Genomic DNA, 18,717 nt, shown 5'->3' with positions numbered 1-18,717 from the left:
ACTAAGATCCTGCAAGCTGTGCAGCGTAACCAAAAAAAAAAACCAAAAACAAACAAAAAAAAGAGCTAAATGTCAGTGCTAAACATTTTACCCCCTGAGCTAAGTGAACAACCGGGGGGCTTTTCCTGGGGGAAAGTAGTGGTAAACTCGAGACCCTGCCTCATGCCAGCAGCTAGTCCTTCACTCCTGAGGACCTCAGTGAGGTTCCGGACATCATGGAGACAGATGGAATCTGGACCTGGAATGGTCCCAGGGCCTGTGGCTTGGGGGGTTAACCGCAGCCGAATGACCTGGAGCTGCAGGCCCCGGAGGCGACGTGGACATTGTTTCAGGTGTTGGGGGGTTAACCGCAGCCGAATGACCTGGAGCTGCAGGCCCCGGAGGCGACGTGGACATTGTTTCAGGTGTTGGGGGGTTAACCGCAGCCGAATGACCTGGAGCTGCAGGCCCCGGAGGCGATGTGGACATTGTTTCAGGTGGAGGCTGCTTGCTCTTGAATGAGTGATGGGTAGAAAAGTTCTAGAACTGTACTGTCCAAGTTGGTAGCCTCTAGTTCACATTTAATTGATATGAACTCTAGCTAAGTTCATATTAATTAAAATCAAGTCAGATTTTTTTAAGAATTCAATTCTTTAGCCACACTAGCCTCATTTCATAGCACTCAGTAGCCACACGTGGCTGATGGCTAACCCAACTGGACAACGCAGGTGTAGACCATTTTCATCATTCCAGGAAGCTCTCCTGGATAGCACTGTTCTAGGTTTGTTTGGACTCAGTAGAGAGAATGCCAGGTTCATTTCAACAATGGCTGTCCTGACTTAGGGTTGGGCGGAGTGGGGTCGCACCTGGCTGTATGTGCCACCCTTTGCAGGCAGATGCCGGGGGTACACCCCGTGGGCTCCTGGTCAGAGCAGTTGGGTACACTGTAGTGGGGTGTGGTTGAACCTAGGCTGGCCTGGCCAGCAGGAATTGGCTCCGTCTGGGGATCTCAGGGCTCCTTTCTGACATCCTAGCCGCCCCCACACTTAGCTCTGCTTCAGCTTTCTGCTCCGGCGCCACCACCTCCAGGGTGCCCTCCCTGAGCCCCAGACCCCCAGCACTCCCTCGCTTCCCCTTCTCTGCTTATTCCCTGCATCCACCCCGCTTATGTAAACACATCATCACGTCTGCATCCCCAGCTAGCGCAGCGCTGGGCCCGTGGAACTGCGGTGGACAGGGCAGCGGCTTGGCGAAGCTGGAGCCGCAGTCCTTCCGACGTAGGCCCTGTGTTCTGACTCTGGGGGTGACAAGGCACCAGCCCAAAGCACGGGGAGACGCAGGGCATGCCCAGGGTCACCCAGCTTGCTAGGAGTCGAGGCTGAACAGGCCCAGCTGGAGGTGCTGAAGCCCCGTTGGAGCAGGGAGCAGCTGAGATGCCCAGGTCAGCATCCAGAGCGGGCAGGTGGTCACAGGCCATCTTCTGCTTCACCTGGTTTACATGTCGCTTAACCTACTCCTGACCCCACCTCAGAGGCAGCCCAGTGAGCTCTAAGGGGTCCCAGGGGCCGTTAGCTCGGGACCCCGCCACCTTACTCCAGGCACCGATCCCATGAGTGGTCACACACACAGACACCCCTTCATCCAGGAAATTGACTGCCCCTCAATCCCAAGACATTTGAGAACTTCAGGGGGACTAGGAAGGGAAAAATGGGGAATCTGTAGGCCAGACATGTGTTCTTTGGCCCACGCGGTGTGTTTTTTGAAAAGTACACCAACATTTAGCTCTCTCCTCCTCGCTTCCAAGATGACCAAGAAAAGAAGGAATAACGGTCGTGCCAAAAAGGGCCGCGGCCTCATGCAGCCTGTTCGCTGCACCAGCTGTGCCCGACGCATGCCCGAGGACGAGGCCATTAAGGAGTTCGTCATTCGGAACATCGTAGAGGCCGCAGCTGTCAGGGACATTTCCGAAGCGAGGGTTTTCTGTGCCTGTGTGCTTCCCAAGCTGTGTGTGAACCTGCATTACTGCATGAGTTGTGCCGTTCACTGCACGGTAGTCAGGAGTCATTCTCGGGAAGCCCGGAAGGACCGAACACCTCCACCCCGATTTAGGCCTGCGGGTGCTGCCCCACAACCTCCGCCAAAGCCCATGGAAGGAGCTAAGTCCTTAAAGACTGAAGCATACTGTCCCCTGGAAAGAAAATAAAGTGGAAATTATACTTAAAAAAAAAATAGGGACTTCCCTCATGGCGCAGTGGTTAAGAATCCGCCTGCCAATGCAGGGGACACGGTTCAAGCCCTGGTCCGGGAAGATCCCACATGCTGCGGAGCAGCTAAGCCCGTGCGCCACAACTACTGAGCCTGTGCTCTAGAGCCCGTGAGCCACAACTACTGAGCCTGTGCTCTAGAGCCCGTGAGCCACAACTACTGAGCCCACGTGGCACAACTACTGAAGCCCGCGTGCCTAGAGCCTGTGCTCCGCAGCAAGAGAAGCCACCACAGTGAGAAGCCTGCGCACCGCAACGAAGAGTAGCTCCCGCTCACTGCAAGTAAAGAAAGCCTGCGCGCAGCAACGAAGACCTGATGCAGCCCAAAATAAATTTAAAAAGCACACCAACATTTAAATATTGAGAGAGATCACCAAAATCTGGATTTCCAGCTTTTCTGGAAAAATTGGAAAATCTTGCAACCCAGGGCCCACGTTTAACAGTACATCGGAGCTGAGTGGCAGCTGCCCCTCTTTGGTAGGAAAGGAGCCGCCGCACCCGCCCCCAGGCAGCCTCAGTCCCTTCCATACCCTGGTGTCCCCCACCGCCCCACCTCCACTGAGACCAGGTGCCAGGCCCATTTGTCATCGTGCTGTTACTGGCCTGTTTCTTGGGTACAGAAAAATATGTCTCTGCTATTCTGCCCCAAAAGTGCTAGGAAGAAAAAGAGGCTGAGAGGGCCATGGGCTTCTTGGTACAAGTGAAGAATGTTCCTGGGTATGGAATATGCAAAGCGTGTCTGACCCCTGGTTCTCTTCACCTGAGTATCTTGCACACCTTTGAGCTGTAACCCCCTGTTAAGGCATTTCCAAGCTCTTCCTTGATGTCCTCCTCCCATCCTCCGTCCACCCCCTTTGGTTTCTTGTCCCTGAAACCCCTGCAGAAACACATGTGCGTCTGTGTCCGACTCCCTATCTTGGGGGGCTCGGCTGACACTGCTGACTTGGTAAAGTTGGTAGCAGCTGAGCAGACCTCCTCTTGGGGCTCCTGACCGTCCTCCCAGGCTCCCAGCTGGAGGGGCACAGGGGCCAGGGGTCTGATTGGGCAGGCTCACGGGCTTCGGTTTCTGGGTCCTGCATCCCCTGGGCGGCCCCCCGGTGGTCCACGGTGAATGGAGTATGAAGCCAGCTCCCCCCACCTAAGAGAAGATGGGACTCAAGCAGATACAGAGAGGCAGGTGCAGAGATAGAACAGCGAGATTGCCAGTGAGATGTGGGAACTGCTCTCCATGCAGCCAAAGTGAGCTGCTTAAGACACAGACCCTCAAACATTTCAAAGCCTTCTTTTTCCTTTTTTTTAATGGACCTCAGGTGCACAGAACGCAATTACTCATGATCCTTGTTCTGTGACATACTTATCGATCCTAGCTTTCAAGTTACGTTTGTTTATTGTTTGAATAAGAATACCCCCCACTGCGACCATGACATGATGGTAACTGCTGTCCACCCACACTTATCTTTCCCTTGACTTTTACAAACAGTTTTGTCCTGTGTATACACCTGACAAGGGCATCTGACTGTATTTTCTGGGGCTTGCCTTTTTCCACTCAACGATGTATTACAAAGTATAGATGATATTCCATGTTTCCCTGGCTGTACACAATTGGACCAGAGCGCCGTAGAATATTTCTCTTCCGCGAGTTAGGGGTCTTTCCTTCTGGGGTCCGCTGCGTCTGCTGCTTCCCCTGCCTGGATCTCATCCTCTCTGAGCCCTTCCCAGACACCCCATCCAAAGGAAACCCTCACAGCTGCTCTGTTTTTAAAACAAAACAAAACAAAACAAAACAAAACAAAAAAACAAACCCTCCTTGGGGACTTCCCCGGCAGTCCAGTGGTTAAGACTCAGAGCTTCCAATGCAGGGGGCACAGGTTCGATCCCTGGTTGGGGAACTAAGATCCCACATGCCTCGGGGTGCGGCCAAAAAGTTAAAAAAAAATTTTTTTTCTTTTTAAATAAATAAATAAGACGCTTCCTTGTTCCACAGCCCTTCCCGCAGTCAAACTATGGTAATGCTTGGTGTGCTTGTTTTTGCCTGGCCCCATGTCAGCGGGGTCCTTCCCCATCTCAGCAGATGCTTGACTGCTGGTGCTCTAGAACCCACCCCGTGGAGAGGGTGGGACTCAGGCGCGCTTGGGTGGGAGTTCTTGGGGGCAAACCTGAGCTGCTTTTGTGGAATTACGGGAATTTGGGGCAGAGGAAGCCAGCCAGGAAATCTTTTTTTTTTTTAATAGGATGTTTATAGCAGCTTTATTCATAATAGCCAAAAACTGGAAACAACCAAATGTCATCAACAAGAGAAGGGATAAGTTAAACTATATTATAATACATTATAAATATATATAAACGTACACATATATTCAGCAATAAAAGTGGCTACAAAACGATGTAAAGTAAAACAGATGAATCTCAAAAACAATACACTGAACAAAAGAGGCCAGACACAAGATAGTACACACCGTATGACCTCACGACTGTGAGGCACACAAGCCGGCAAATGATCTGTGATGATAGAAACTGGCACAGGGGTTGCCTCTGGGTGGTCTTAGGGACCCACAGGCAAGGGACAGAAGGCTTTCTGCAGTGATGGGAATGTTCCATATCTTTTTTTTTTAATTGGAGTATAGTTGATTTACAGTGTCGTGTTAGTTTCAGGTGTACAGCAAAGTGAATCAGTTATACATATATCCACTCTTTTTTTTTTTTTAGATTCTTTTCCCATATAGGCCATTACTGAGTATTGAGTAGCATTTCCTGTACTATACAGTAGGCCCTTATTATCTATTTTATATATAGTAGGGTGGATGTCATTCCCAATGTCCCAGTTTTTCCCTCTCGATTGGGGTGGTGGCTAAATGGGAGTATACAATTGTCAGACTTCGTCTGACGTTACACCTAAAATCTGCACATTTCATTATGGTAAATTACGCCATAGTTCAGAGAAAGGCTTTGAGTAAAAAAAAAAAAAAAAAAAAATTACCTGTACGAAACTGTGCTCCAGGCCCAGGTTGACCTCATTAGAAACATTTGTCGCCTAAAGCGATGAGTGCCATTGAGGAGCTGCTCGGCCCTGGCCCAGTGAGGGGGGGGGTGTCACCAAGGGGACTTTTTTTTTTTTGGCAACACCACGTGGCATGCGGGATCTTAGTTCCCTGATCAGGGATCGAACCTGTGTCCCCTGCAGTGGAAGCGTGGAGTCTTAACCACTGGAACACCAGGGAAGTCCCAAAAGGGATGTCTTAGAGTCCTTTTCCCCATCCATCTTCAGGTCACCCCCTCACTGCCTCTGCCCCCTCAAACCTTTGTTCTGAGGACCCTAGAGGTACACCCTGGCATGTGAGCCATGTAGAAAGGCAAGAACTTGAACCTTTGGCCTCCACCCAGCCTGCCCTCTGGGATTTTTCTTCTCTGGTAGTGAAGTAGCAGCCACGTGGGGCGGGCACAGATCTTATGCGTGTGGCTCTGTGAATTCCCACAGACTGACCACACCTGGGGAACCAGCTCCCAGGAAAAACCCATAGAGAACGTTCCCAGGATCCTGGAAGTCTCCCCACTACCCCCTTCTGGTCACCACTCCCCTCTCCTGCCCTGTCACCTGTCTTCTGTCGCCTCTGTGTGATTCTGCCCATTTTCGAAGCATTGTTGGTGCCCAAACTGGGACAGTCCAGGCAAACCAACAGGTCGTTCCCGTCCATCACCTCCCTGCTGGCATTGCGGTGAACGGGTACTATTGGAACCAGCTTAAACCCCCGGCCCTGGGTCCTGACATTCAGGGAGCAGTGGTGCTTCTGGTTTAGGGAGCAGTGTGCTCCATGGGGTGTAACAGGTGTTCTCAGTCTTGTCTCGGAGAGCCCAGAAGTGCCAGGCCCACAGCGGCCGGGGGGGTCTGCAGGCATAGAGATAGCAGAGCCGGGTATGAGGCAGCCCCAGGAGCAGCAAGCAGGGGCTCCTTAAAGGGACACTGCCTTGCAGCTAGGCCCCCGCCCAGGGTGGTCCCCCCACCCCAGCACTTGGTGGCGGATGTGCCACGCTCAAGCCCCTGGTTAGGCAGCTTGCCAGCGACCTCTCCCGGCCAGGAAGGCCCAGGCATCCGGCAAGGGAGGCGGGCCCCCGGCCACTCTGGTTTTCCAACTTCAGCTGTGCACCCACCCTCAGCAGGCCCCCTCGGTACTTTTCAGGGTTCACCAGGTGAGTGCAACGTGTAGCCAAGGTTGAGAACCAGTGCTTTCAGCAAACAGCTGAGGTTTATGCAGCGTTTTAGCCCGTAAGCCCTGTTCTCACTGTGCGAAGAGGTGATGATCCTACTGGGCTCCTTTCCTGCCATTTTCCCAGCTGGAGCAAACATCCCTGCGTCTCTGAAGGGCAGAATTAAGACTAGCTGGGTATCGGTTATTAAAGAGGCCACCTTGATAGAGGTTTCTAGAAATAAGCTACCCCAGGATGGAATGAATTGCTGCGCAAAGGAGTGAGCTCCCCCTCCCCAGAGGTATGCAAATGGAGGCTCGGTCTCCGGGATCCCCTTACTGAAGGAGGCAGCACACAGTGGCCTTCCCAGCCTGATTCTGTACCTGTGCTCCATCTTCCTGTCTGAGTGATTCCAGGAAGATCCCTCCCCCCGCCCATTGCAGTTTTAATGGGGAACTTGTGGTAAATGATTCCACCAATTAAACCAACCCTCGCAAATCTCTTCCCTCTGCTAATTTATCTGGTTTGTAAATCTGAAATCTCAGCGTGGATCTGCTGGACGAGTTTACCTGGAAAGGGCCCTCCTCCTCTCCCCCCTCTGTCTCCCCCTCCCCCTCCTGGCTTAAGGTCCACAGGGCTCTGAGCGGCCCGGGCTCCTTGCCCAGGATGCCCAGGAGAGGCCCCTGTGAGGGCCTCGCTCTGCTGGGTTCGGAATCCGAGAGTAAACAGATCGAGTGTCAGCCAGGCTGCCCATAACAGGCAGCCACAGCCATTGAAAATGAGAACTGTACTCAGATGACTCAGCCTTCGGCCCCAGGGTCAGGGCAGCCCCAGGCCCTGGCTCTGCCCTGGTGGTCGGCTGTCGACCACGCCCAAGGGGAACAGCAGTGGGTTTTGAGAGTCGACTGGTGTGTGATTCCGTTTTGTCCCATCAGGATGAGGGCACGCGCAGCAGCCTTGGTTGTCTGGCGGGTCACTGTCCTCAGCTTCCTTATCTGTGAAATGGGCATCAACACTTCCTGTCTTAGTGGGCAGATGTGAGACATGAGTCTGAGACCAGTCCAGCCGGCGTAGGCAGAGAAGTGCGAGTCTGAGGCTTGGGGAGAAAGCCTGGGCCACAGGGGCTGGGACCCTGGGAGGGAGAGAATTGGCAGAGAGGGTGTAATGAGAGAAGAGCACTGGGGAGGCTTGGAAGAGAAGACACTGCAGGAAGCAAAAGGAGAGTGTCGATACTGGAAGACCCTGCTGTGGTCGGTATAAGTGTCCAGGCTGAGGCCTTGGCCCACCATGTAAGGTCCAGCCGAAAGGTCCAAGGACAGGAGGGTGTGAGGGAAGAGGCCATCAGCTTTGGCTGGTGGAGGTCACTGGTGAGCTGAGGAGGATCCATTGGAGGGTTGAGTCAGGCCAGCGGCAGTGGCTGGAGGACTGGTGGTGGCGGAGGGAAGAAGGTGACGGGCACGAGGGAGCCTTTTTTTAGGACGGAGGAAACTTGAGCCTGTTTGTCACCAAGACAAGGAAGCCAAGTATGAGATTCCTGAGGAAGAGGCGCCAGTGGGAACAGAGGCTTAAAGATAGGTTGCCACAGTGGTACCGCTTTTCTGAGGCCAGAGAAAGGGGATGAGATGGATGGAAAGGCAGAGATGTTTTGAGAGGGCGGCCTAAGTCTTAGGAACTTGGAAATGCAGGTTGGAGTGCAGAGCGTGGGAATGGGGAGACGAGGGAGACGGAGGGTTGAGCTGCTCCCGAGAGGGGTGGAGGGACAAGATCCAGGCCCTGGGGGATTTCCAAGCTGGAGGTCAGTGCTGATGGGGGGCCATCTAAGGATGGGGTCGGCCAAGGGGCCCACCCAGGACACCCTGCCCCCGAGCCAGCAGCAGACGGTACAGAATTGGAGGGGCCACAGGAGGTGAGAGAGGCGCAGAGTGACCTGGGAGCTGAGGCATCTCAGAGTTGCCAGGCAACAGGATGGCAGCTCCATCCAGGCAGTACCTCAGTGTGGGTCCAAAGTCTTATAATGGCGAATCTTCTGGGGACCGTTGGTTCCCAATTAATAGTGTCAGGAGCTTGGTGGGGCGGGGCTGGGGGGACGAGGACCACAGATTGCTTTAGGGTCGGGTCTTTTGATTATTTTCAGCCTGCTGACCGAACATCCTTGGAGGGTGTGTGTGTGTGTGTGTGTGTGTGTGTGTGTATGTGTGTGTGTGTGTGTGTGTGTCTGTGTGTGTCTGTGTGTGTCTGTGTGTGTGTCTGTGTGTGTCTCCTCAGCTGCAGTATGAGGAACAGGGGAGGTTGAATAAGCTTCCAGTTCCAGAGAAAACCAGGGGAACATGAGGGCCATTATCCGAACTGAAAGGAGAGAAAGAAACCAGTGCTGCTGGATCAGCCGTTCGTGCTTTTATCTACAGAGGGATGCCGACCTCGAACCCTGGCCCCGTGATCGGTGGGGTTATCCCCCTGTTTATGAGAGAGGACACAGGCTCAGGGGCTGCATAAATGTCTAAGGCCACCAGGGCTTACCAAAGGGGAAAGGTGATGGGGAGGGATCAATTAGGAGTGTGCAATTAACATATACACACTTATATATATAAAACCAACAAGGATCTGCTGTAGAGCACAGAGAACTATACTCCATATCTTGTAATAACCTATAATGGAAGATGTAAAAAAAAAAGAATATATACATATATAGATGTATCATTGAATCACTTTGTTGTACACCTGAAACTAACACAACGTTGTAAATCAACTATACTCCAATATAAAATTTAAATTATTTTTAAGTTTTTAAACGAAAAAAATAAGACCATCGGGGCTGGTGCTGTAACGGAGACCCAGAGCATTAGCCCTTTACACACAGCACCATCAGACTATTAAATAGAGACTGGACTGTGGGGACCAAGTTGGGGATCGAATATACATCTCTTGAGCCCAAGTGAGCCCCCAAATCACTGACCAGCCAAGACCAAATACAGTGACCCAAATGGGAGTGAGTTGTCGCCCTGGGACCAGTCCTGTCCGTTCATCTAGGACTCTAGGCTGACTCTGGCTCCTGGACCCTTCTCAGGCCACCTCCTCTGGGTAGCCCTTGAACTGCAGCGTTTCCTGCACCTTTTTACAGCCTAGCAGCCTACCCTGCCTCCTGTTCTGTGGCTGTGTCCCTTCTGCCAGACCCCAGTCCCAATCACCTGCAGCCCCTCATCCTTGCACCGGTGACCTCAGCTCAGGTTCGTAACCCTCACCCATCGTGTGTCTTTGCACGGCTCACCTTTATGCATTTAACTAACTAGCTAATGTCAGTAGTGTAATCAGCACATGCAAAGCCAGAGCAAAAGTAGGATGGAGACGATACCCTCCATGTAACCAGAGGTCTTCCCCGCCCGTCCCCAAACCCCAGGTAATGTGTTCTATTCCCTGGCTTCCTTTCTATGTAGTAACATTGCAACTCCGTGGAGTCTTAAAGGTGTTGGGTTTTGTTGTCGTTGTTGTTGTTGTTTCGTCATAGCTGCTTTTAACTGTAAAAAGAATACCATGCTGGACATAACAGTTGGGGACTTATTTTTCCATCTGCTGTTATATTGCTGAGACTCATTCGGAGTTTTGCAAGTCCCTGTGGAGTGTTCATTTTGACTGTTGGGTAATATTCTTCTGTCATCATTTTCCTCCTCATCCAGTGATGGGAATCTGGGTTGCAGCCAGGTGTTTGTTACCAAGGACGGGCTGTTACCAATTCTCTCGTCTGTGTCTCCGGTTACCCATGTTTAAGACAGTGGATAGCTTCCAGGGGAAGAGCTGAGTCATAGGGAATATACCACAGGCCACACCTGCGCCCGGGCTGCCCCCCACCTTAGAGACCACACAGCACAGTGGTCCCAAGGTCATAACTGCCTTAACCTAACTGAGCGTCAGTGTTCCCGTCTATGAAACGGCAATCATTAATTACACTCCATGTTCATTCAGTTAACACAGATGACGCACAGACCCTCTTTCCTGTTCAAGGCATGGGGGATCTGGATGAGATAGACTCAGCTGTCTCCCAGGAGCAGGTGTCTCACCAGCAGAGATAGACCAGGAAGGGAAGCATCTCAGCACCTCAGTGGATGTGATCATTCGCTGGGGAGGTGATGGGCAGGTGAGGGTGAGCGTGCGCTGGGACAGGGGGCTTTGGCCCGCCCGGGGGACCTGGGCTGGGTTCGTGGGCCGCTGCGCGAGACTTGACTGTGCTGCTGGTAAGGGTTGGGGTGGAGGCCATGAGGAATGGGGAGATCCGAAGTCAGGCAGAGACCCAGAGCCCACTGCAAGACCAAGCACTGCCTGGACAGGAATGCTGCCTTGGACATCCACTCAGTCCCTGGGCCAGCGCACTTCATCCAGTGGCCACACGTGCTGAGGCAGGGTCTTGAGCACTTGCACGTTTGTTCCACACCTCCTTAAATCCTAAATGACCCTGCAGGACACGTATCTTCAAACCTCTCTCACAGATAAGGAACCTGGCGTGATTTGAGGACCAGTGAGTTGTTCCAGCCTCATCTTGGATAGGTGGCAAAAACCAGGACGCCCACTTGGGCCTTTTTCCATCTCAGTCCCTCCCAAGGAAGAAAGGGAACCACCAGCCAGCACCTCGTATACGCCCTGCACTTGGGAATGTGTTCACGCAGCAGGACGCTGCCCTTCCACAGACGGTGTTCCTACCCTGGCACGACCCTCTTGATGCCACCTGTCTTCCTCCAGGATGACCATCCTGAAGGAAGAGCCGTCCTGAAGTTCTCTGGGGCTTGTGCTTGGGCCTTCGGAGCAGGGCCAGGGAGCACCACAGTCCCTCACCAGGCACAGGTCTCCATGGAGGAAAGGACCAAAGCCCTGGGTCCGGGCCAGATTCAGAGGCGAGTAAATTCTGCCAGTGCAAGGCACCCCTTCTGCCCACTGACCTCTCTCCTGGTGCCGCTGATGAGAACGTGCCACAGAAGGCAACGGTTCCCTGCCTTGGCCTTGTGTTTCTCAGTGACCTCACCAGCCCCGATTTGTTGACTATTATTTCCTGGCCGTAAATGGAGGCATGCCCACCACTGCCGGCCTGGCCCAAGTCACCATTAGCTCTCACCAGCCTCCTTGGAGACGACGACTAGCCTCGTCACTGGTCTCTCGGCCCCACCCAGTCCTTACAGGGGCCACAGGCATCATCCCTCCCCCATGACGTCTGACGTCACCACCTGTCATTCCCCCTCCCCCACCACGTGGCCACTCTGGTGGCCCACTCCCAGCATGTACCCAGCATGTACCCACCTCAGGGCTTTGGGACAGCAACACGCCCGCTCTTCCAGCTTCTACAGGTCTCACAGGGAGCTTTCCTGCTCTTTTTTGTGTGTGTGTGGACACATGTACATAACACCAAGTACACCGTTTGAACCATTTCTAAGTGTATATCTCAGTGGTGTTAAATGCTCACATTCCCATTGTTCTGCACCCTTCACCACCATCACCATCCACTTCCAGAACTTTGCATCATCTCAGACTGAAAGTCTGCACCCTTTTACCAGTTGCTCCCCGTTCCCCTACCGCGCAACCCCTGGCAGCCACTCCCTGCTCTGCCTTAGATCACAGATCCGCCTTTTTTAGTGGCTCTGCAGCCACACCACCGTCTGACTCACTACTTTATCCAGCCCCCATGGAAGTTCTAACTGTCCAGTTATTTAAGGTGTGTCTCCGGCACCTGAAGCAGCGCCTTTGTACATTAAAGGCACTTAACGATTTGTGATGACCGAGTGATCCAGCCGCTTTCGCCTGGGTCACAGGGGCTTTATCCAGACCTTAGCGATTCCTTTTGCCCTACCCAGCCCCTTTTTACAGTCCCGTCTGTGCGTGCCACCCTAGAATTTGCAAACACTGTTGCCCACGCTGTCCAATTCTCCTGGCCACCCAAGACATCAGCAGATTTTTTTCCATCTTAACAGAAAAAAGACATTCTTCGGGGTTGCCCTTCAAATCACAGAACGTGACGCAGGTTTTTTTTTCCTAACTAAAACTTGAAATGGCAGCTTCCAGTTGTTAAAAGATAGTAGAAATGAAATGTAGGTAACACGAAAGACCTATTGAAGATCCAGGAGAAGACCCAGCTGAAAAGGCAACGGCTGGCTAAGAGAAGAAAGCCTGACGCACACCCTCCTCCTGGTTGTCCTTGGGGAAGAAGAAGAGCCCAGGAAGGCGGGAGGCCACCACGCTCGCCCCAGAGCGCGTCTGCCACTCGCTGTATATTGTTCAAGGCTCCTGTGCTCTGCTGCAGGAACGCATCGGCGGGGCTGACAGAGGCAGGGGCGGGTGGTCCCCAAAAGTGGGTCAAACCCTGGCCCTTCCATCTCCTCACTGTGACACGCTGCAGAGGAAGATGTGGCTGAACCTCCCTCGTTGTAGACCGAGCAGGCTGCGCTCGGTGAGAAACACGCGTGGGTTTCCAGGCGCTGAAATTCAGAATGGGCATTCAGGGGCCCTGCTGGAACAAAGGAATAACGGGTTGCAAATAGCAACTGGAACATGCTGGAAACCTGTTCTCAGTCCTGTCTGCAAGGCCTGTCAGGTGTGTGTGAAGGCTCTGCGCTCATTTCATAGCCCGGCTGACCAGGCTCTAATTGCAAAGGGCTGCACTTGTTCTGTGGCCAGGCAACAGGGGACCTCAGCAGGGTCTGGCTGACACAGGGCACATTGTGACCCCACAGAAAACAGGGCCAGTCCCAGATGGGGTCCGGCCCACAAAGCTAGCTCCCACCTCCCAGAGACCCCGGTCTTCTGCACAAAGAGACTCCACATAAAGCCAACTTCTGCTGAGCCCTGACTATGTAAAGGGGTCCTTGTGGTGTCTGGGAAACAAGGAAGGGAGCGCAGGACAGCCTTGCGGGACCATCACCCAGCCAGCAGGTGAGTGGAGAAGGCGAGACGGATGCAGATAGGAGCTCCCACCCGATGGTGATGTGTCAGGACACCTCCCTGGCTCCCCCGATCTGGACAGTCCCTGTGCTCAGACGTGTCAAGTATCTGTGAAGATTCCTGAGGTCCCAGCGTGGCATGTCGGGGAGCTGAGACCAGGGAGTTGAGACCAGGGAGCAGGTTTGGCTCCAACAGATGCACTGGGAATTTCAGGCTGAGTCAATGTCTTCCATCATAAACCATCATCTCGTCACTGGCTACCTGGTGGGAGCTGGGCTCCTGGGAAGATGCATGGAGACTCTTCAGCCAAAGCTTGTTGCTTGGCGTCAATGTGTAAGAACCAGTGTTTCAAGGAATCAGAGACCAGCGCTCCACAGAACCTTGGAGGTGGCTTAATCTATCCTCTCCATTGAGGCAGCATCACCGCTGCAGCCCACCTGCCTGGGGCTCAGCCCCTCAGACAACTGACGTCTCACCACCTCCCAAGACAGCCCGTTGGTCTCTGTAGCCCGTTTGGCTTTAGAGCTTTTCTTACTGGGAATGCAAGCCGGCCTCCCCATGGTCCTCCACTTCAGCTGCCTCTGTCCTCCAAGAAGGAAAAATAGCCAACATATTGAGTGCTTACCGTAGTCATGCTGGGCATTTATTCTTCAACCACAACCCTATGAAGGAGATATTAAATATTTTCATCTCATTGTACACATGAGAAAACCGAGGCACAGAGAGGTTAAGTAACTTGCCTAAGGTCACACAGCCATAAGCAGCAGCATTACTTCCATCCCATGGTCCACAACAGCCATAGAGGTTTAAAGATGGTGGCTGGAATCTTCCCCCAGGCTGAAGGGATTTCAGTGTAAAGTCCCCTCGCTTTCCTCTGGGCATGTGTGGGCCGTGAGGATCTGAACAGGCGCAGACTTTCTGGTATGGCCTCCAGTACTATCCAGCACCCGTACTCTGTGCACAGGGCCCAAGGATGCATTGGCGCCCCCTGGACAGGGGACTTGGATGATTCTTTTATTTATTTATTTATTTTATTTTATTTTATTTTATTTTATTTATGCTGAGGCTCCAGAGCGCAGGCTCAGTAGTTGTGGCGCACAGGCTTAGTTGCTCCACAGCATGTGGGATCCTCCCGGACCAGGGATCGAACCCATGTCGCCTGCATTGGCAGGCAGACTCTCAACCACTGCGCCACCAGGGAAGTCGGACTTGCATGACTCTTGGGGTATGTCCTGAACCACAGTGAACTGGGGCTCTCCCAGAGCTGCTGTTCCCCAGTCTCCCTACTTCATTGTCCAGGACTCTAGAGTTTTGTATCCTGTCTATCTGATTGCGCCAGCAGGACCTGCTGGTCAGCCATCACACACAGTTGCACAGGTTGTGCACTGCCCAACTCTAAGGCCACTCTTTACACAGACTGTGCAATGAATGAGCCCTCCCCACCAGAGTTGTGATGTACCACCTGCCCAGCTGCCTGGGCAGCAGATGTGTCTTGGGTTCTGATCAGAGCTAGTTGGGATTTTTGCCTGCCCTTGAAAAGCATTTTCCAAACAGACTCAATGGTTCTGGGATCATCTCTCCGTGCCTTGTCAGCCAGGCCCCTTGAGGTCCACCTCGCTATGGCGCTGACAGGGTTCCATGTGGCCTGTGCCCTCCCTGCCCAAACCGGAGCTGGATGGAAACTAGTCCACCTTGAACCTGTCGCTCATTGTACAGAGGAATGAAGCAGCCCAGGGTTCACCACCCCCAGGTGCCAGGTTGGGACTGGAACCCAGGTCTCTTGACCCCAGGCTCTTGGTCCTCTTCCCGCACTCCCAGACTGCTTTCTCTAACCCTGTTGTTTCATCCTGTTTCTAAGCACCATGCGGGCGTCTAGAGGGCAAACACTTCTCCTCTTCCCCGGGTTTCCCAACAGCACTCAGCAGCAGGCTGGGTAATTGCTGGGTTTCGGTCCTCTCTCCAGCTCCTTGTAGACAAAGTACAGAGAGGCCACGAACACTGGGGCCCGGCATCTGGGGTGTTGATCTAGCCACGGCTCATTAGAGAGCGTGAAGTTGGGACTGGAGACTTGAGCGCCTCCTGGAGAGGGGGCAAGTCAAGGCAGTGCCACACAGGGGCAAGCAGTGTTTGCTCTGATTGGGGCTCCTCTGGCTTTGGGGGTAGGCATGTGGCCACAGTTCACTCTTTTGCTCATCAGACTTTGAGTGTTGTTTCTCTGTCCAGCCAGTGTCAGGTACAAGGTGTGTGTACAGAGAACCCACCGTCCTTGCCTGTGAGAGTTTATGGTCCACTGGGGGAAACAAGTATTACTTGTAATAGCGTGTGGAAAGCACTCAGGACCATCATGTGCAGTTGTTCAGGTTGTACACAGCCCAACTCTAAGGGCATCTTACACATACACTGTGAGATAAATGAACTGTCCCTTTGAGGTGTGATGTACCACCAAGCCCAGCTGTCCACAGTGGCTTTAACATCCAGACAGGATCACCCGTGTGGTAGGAAGTGAGAGAGAAGAGGTGGTGGGGCCAATCAGAAAAGGTTTCACCCCGAAGAAAACGCTTAAACTGGGTCTTGAAGGATGAGTGGCATGTCTCCAGCCAAAGAAGAGGGAAGGGGGTGCCGGGCAGTGGAAAGAGTATTTGTCCACCTTTGGGGGCGTGAGACAAGGAGGCAGGCAAGAGTGGGGGAGTGAGGCAAGGGGAGGCTTCTAGGCAAGCGCTCACGTGGAGGGGGTGATGGAGAGAGGGGAAAACAGATCTCAGAGCGACTTGGGAGGTAAGATGGGGTGAGCTCAGAGATGTGTAGGACTTGAGGGGGTCAAGTTAGGAGAGCAGGAGGCCCGCTCCCGAGTGTGTGACCAGAGCAGTAGCTGCAGGTCCCTCAGACTGACTCGCCCTCCTGGAGGCCTGCCCACGCCAAGGCGCACATTCCGAGATAATAGCTGGCACTCGGCCCCTGGAGACGGTCACATCAACAGCGTAGTCATACCCCATCGGCAGCAGAGGCCGATGTTGCCTTCTGCCGGTGTTTATGCCCTCCAGGGCCATTTATATGGTCTATTTCTGGAGCATCCCTCACCCCCGAGAGGGCACAGGGAGCAAGTACCACATCTGTTTGCCTTCTCAAGGCTCTGGGATGACTGGGTGGCCACTCCCCCCACCCAGGGAGTCCTTGCTTGTGGCAATCTGGTGATTGGCGGTGGGGGTGGGGTGGGGGCGGGCTTCTGAGGCTCGCTCTTAGCACACAGGGGTCCCCAAGGAGGAGCTAGGCCAGACCAGTGGTTGCCATTCACTAAGTGATAATTTGCCATTGTCGCCCAGCAGTTATAGATTTCATTTGTCCGGGCAGGAGTTGCAAATTGGATATGGGACAGGCAGGGACAGAGATGTAATTTGAAAACCAAAGAGCTGGAGGGAAATTGAAGAGTGTGTTGCTGCTGGTTGAGCAGAGTGTTGTGGGGGGGGGGGGCGTGGCGGGGGAACGCCACCTTGTTCACAATTCCGGCGAAGCGTTTTCCTTGAAGTCGGGTTCACCGAGGTATAAGTCACATATACAGCAGAAGCCGCCCCTTTTAGGGTACAGTCCTTCGGGTCGTGACAAATGTATATCATCTTGTCACCACCACCGTCAAGAACCAAACACCTCCTTCACCCCAGAAGTTCCCCGGTGGCCCTCAAATGTCAGCCCCAACCCAACCCCTGGCAACCAGGAATCTGTTCTCCATCCTTACAGTGTAGCCTCTTCCAGCATGTCACATAAATGGCATCACATAGTACGTCTCCTGTTGAGTCTGGCTGTAACTTAGCAAAATGCCCCTGAGATTCGTCCACATGGTTGCAAGAATCAGTAATTCAGTCCTTTCCGTTGCTGACCAGTATTCCCTGGTGTGGATGTGCCACAGTTTACCCAGTTCTCCGGCTGAAGGGAGGACGTTTGGGTTGTTTCTAGTTCGGGGCGATTACAGATAAAAGCTGTAACCATTTGCCTACCGGCCTTTGTGGGGCCGCATGTTTTCATTTCCCTTTTGACTAAATACCCAGGAGCAGGGTTGCCAGTGGGCATGTAGGTTTCACTCTGTAGAAACCTGACAAACCATCTTCCAAAGGGCTGCACCCTTTTGCAGTCCTACCGGTTCCAGCTGATCTCACTACTTGTGGAAATCTAAAGAATAAAGTGAAAAGGGTGCTGCGGGGCTTCTGTGGATAAGGCTTCCGTGTGGCAGGATGGCTGCCAGGAGAGGGGAGCCGGGGGGCAGAGATCCGCGGACATTCCGGCCACCCCCATCCCCGGCAACACTGCATCCTCTTCAGGATCGCTTTCCCATTTTAATCTTCGTAGAAGTGCTGTTCGGGCCCTTGCCAGGCTTACTCGTTGGGCCTCCTTCTGTCACGGCTTCCTGTGATGGATGGGTTTTACACAGCGGGCATGGAGCCCGAGCTGAGCCCCGTACTTGAGATCAGCGACACCAGATAAATCAATGACCGTGGGCAGTTCCCTGCCCGCCGCTGCCTGTGCGTGCCGTCTCTCCCTGCAGCTGCGCCTGGGGTGTTCTGGGGGCCAGTCTAGCTGGATGGGGGACAGGGAGACGGGCGTTGAGGGGGTGGTAAGCCCCTCAGCTGGAGACAGCCTCAAAGCCCAGCCCAAGGGCTGTCTGGACACGTAGCCCAGCGTGTCTGCCAGGTACCAAGAGCGTGCTCAGGGCTGAGACCGGCAGGGATGAGTTACAGGCGGACCCAGTGATTGCCAGACCCTCCCTGGCCTTGGGAAATTGATGGTCCCATTTGGGGGAGGAAATGAGCAACTTACACCCCAGGCTAAGCAGTATTACCAAAGGCAGCATGTGGCAGTTCAGGGATCCCTGCCACACAATGGCACAGACAGCCACGCCCCTCTCTCCTGCAAGGGAAAAAAGTACCCTAAAGGCTGGGCTGTCGGTTGGGTGATGCGAATTAGGCCGTAAATGACTGTGGGAGCTCTCGAGTTGGTGAGGAGAGGGGCCAGGACCATGGGCCGGGGACACGACACGGCGACAGAGGCCTCAAGGTCAGAATGTGTGTGGGGAGCGGAGGACACGGTAAACACAGTTCATCTGCATGCGCCCTGCCAGAGCTGCCCTTGGGCCTGTAGGGGACCCTGGAGGCTGGCCGGCTCAGGGGTCCTCAAAGATCGGGGGGTGCAGAGGAAACCATCAGCGTCCCTAGGCCTCTCTGAGTCCTCCTGAGTCAAAACTGAGGCAGTGGAGGGAGAAATACGTAGCCCCCAAGCAGGCTGGGGCAGAGCTCTGGGTAAACCGGGTCACGGCGTTGGGAGAGGGGGCGGGGGCTGAGGCGGGCGGCTGCCACAGGGTCTGCTGGGACTTACAATACCCCGTGTCTGT

General features: G+C 53.7%; 2 protein-coding genes across 2 annotated transcripts in view; both read left to right on the top strand.

The window, feature by feature from the left end:
- CASTOR2 (cytosolic arginine sensor for mTORC1 subunit 2) overlaps positions 1–18,717 on the top strand; it is a 57,150-nt gene that overhangs the window by 17,595 nt on the left and 20,838 nt on the right. The window lies entirely within an intron of this gene.
- Positions 1–18,717, top strand: part of LOC109547734 (small ribosomal subunit protein eS26-like) — a 35,448-nt gene extending 16,731 nt beyond the window's left edge. The window contains exon 1 of the mRNA XM_073792028.1: positions 1–18,717. This exon is cut by the window's left edge and continues 16,731 nt beyond it. Coding sequence (XP_073648129.1) covers positions 1,589–2,182 — 594 coding nt within the window. The 5' untranslated portion in view covers positions 1–1,588 and the 3' untranslated portion in view covers positions 2,183–18,717.

This window comes from Tursiops truncatus, chromosome 15 (genome assembly GCF_011762595.2).
Source record: "Tursiops truncatus isolate mTurTru1 chromosome 15, mTurTru1.mat.Y, whole genome shotgun sequence".
NCBI lineage: Eukaryota > Metazoa > Chordata > Mammalia > Artiodactyla > Delphinidae > Tursiops > Tursiops truncatus.
The sequence above is the reverse complement of the archived record's forward strand: the minus strand, read 5'-3'. Positions and strand labels throughout refer to the sequence as shown.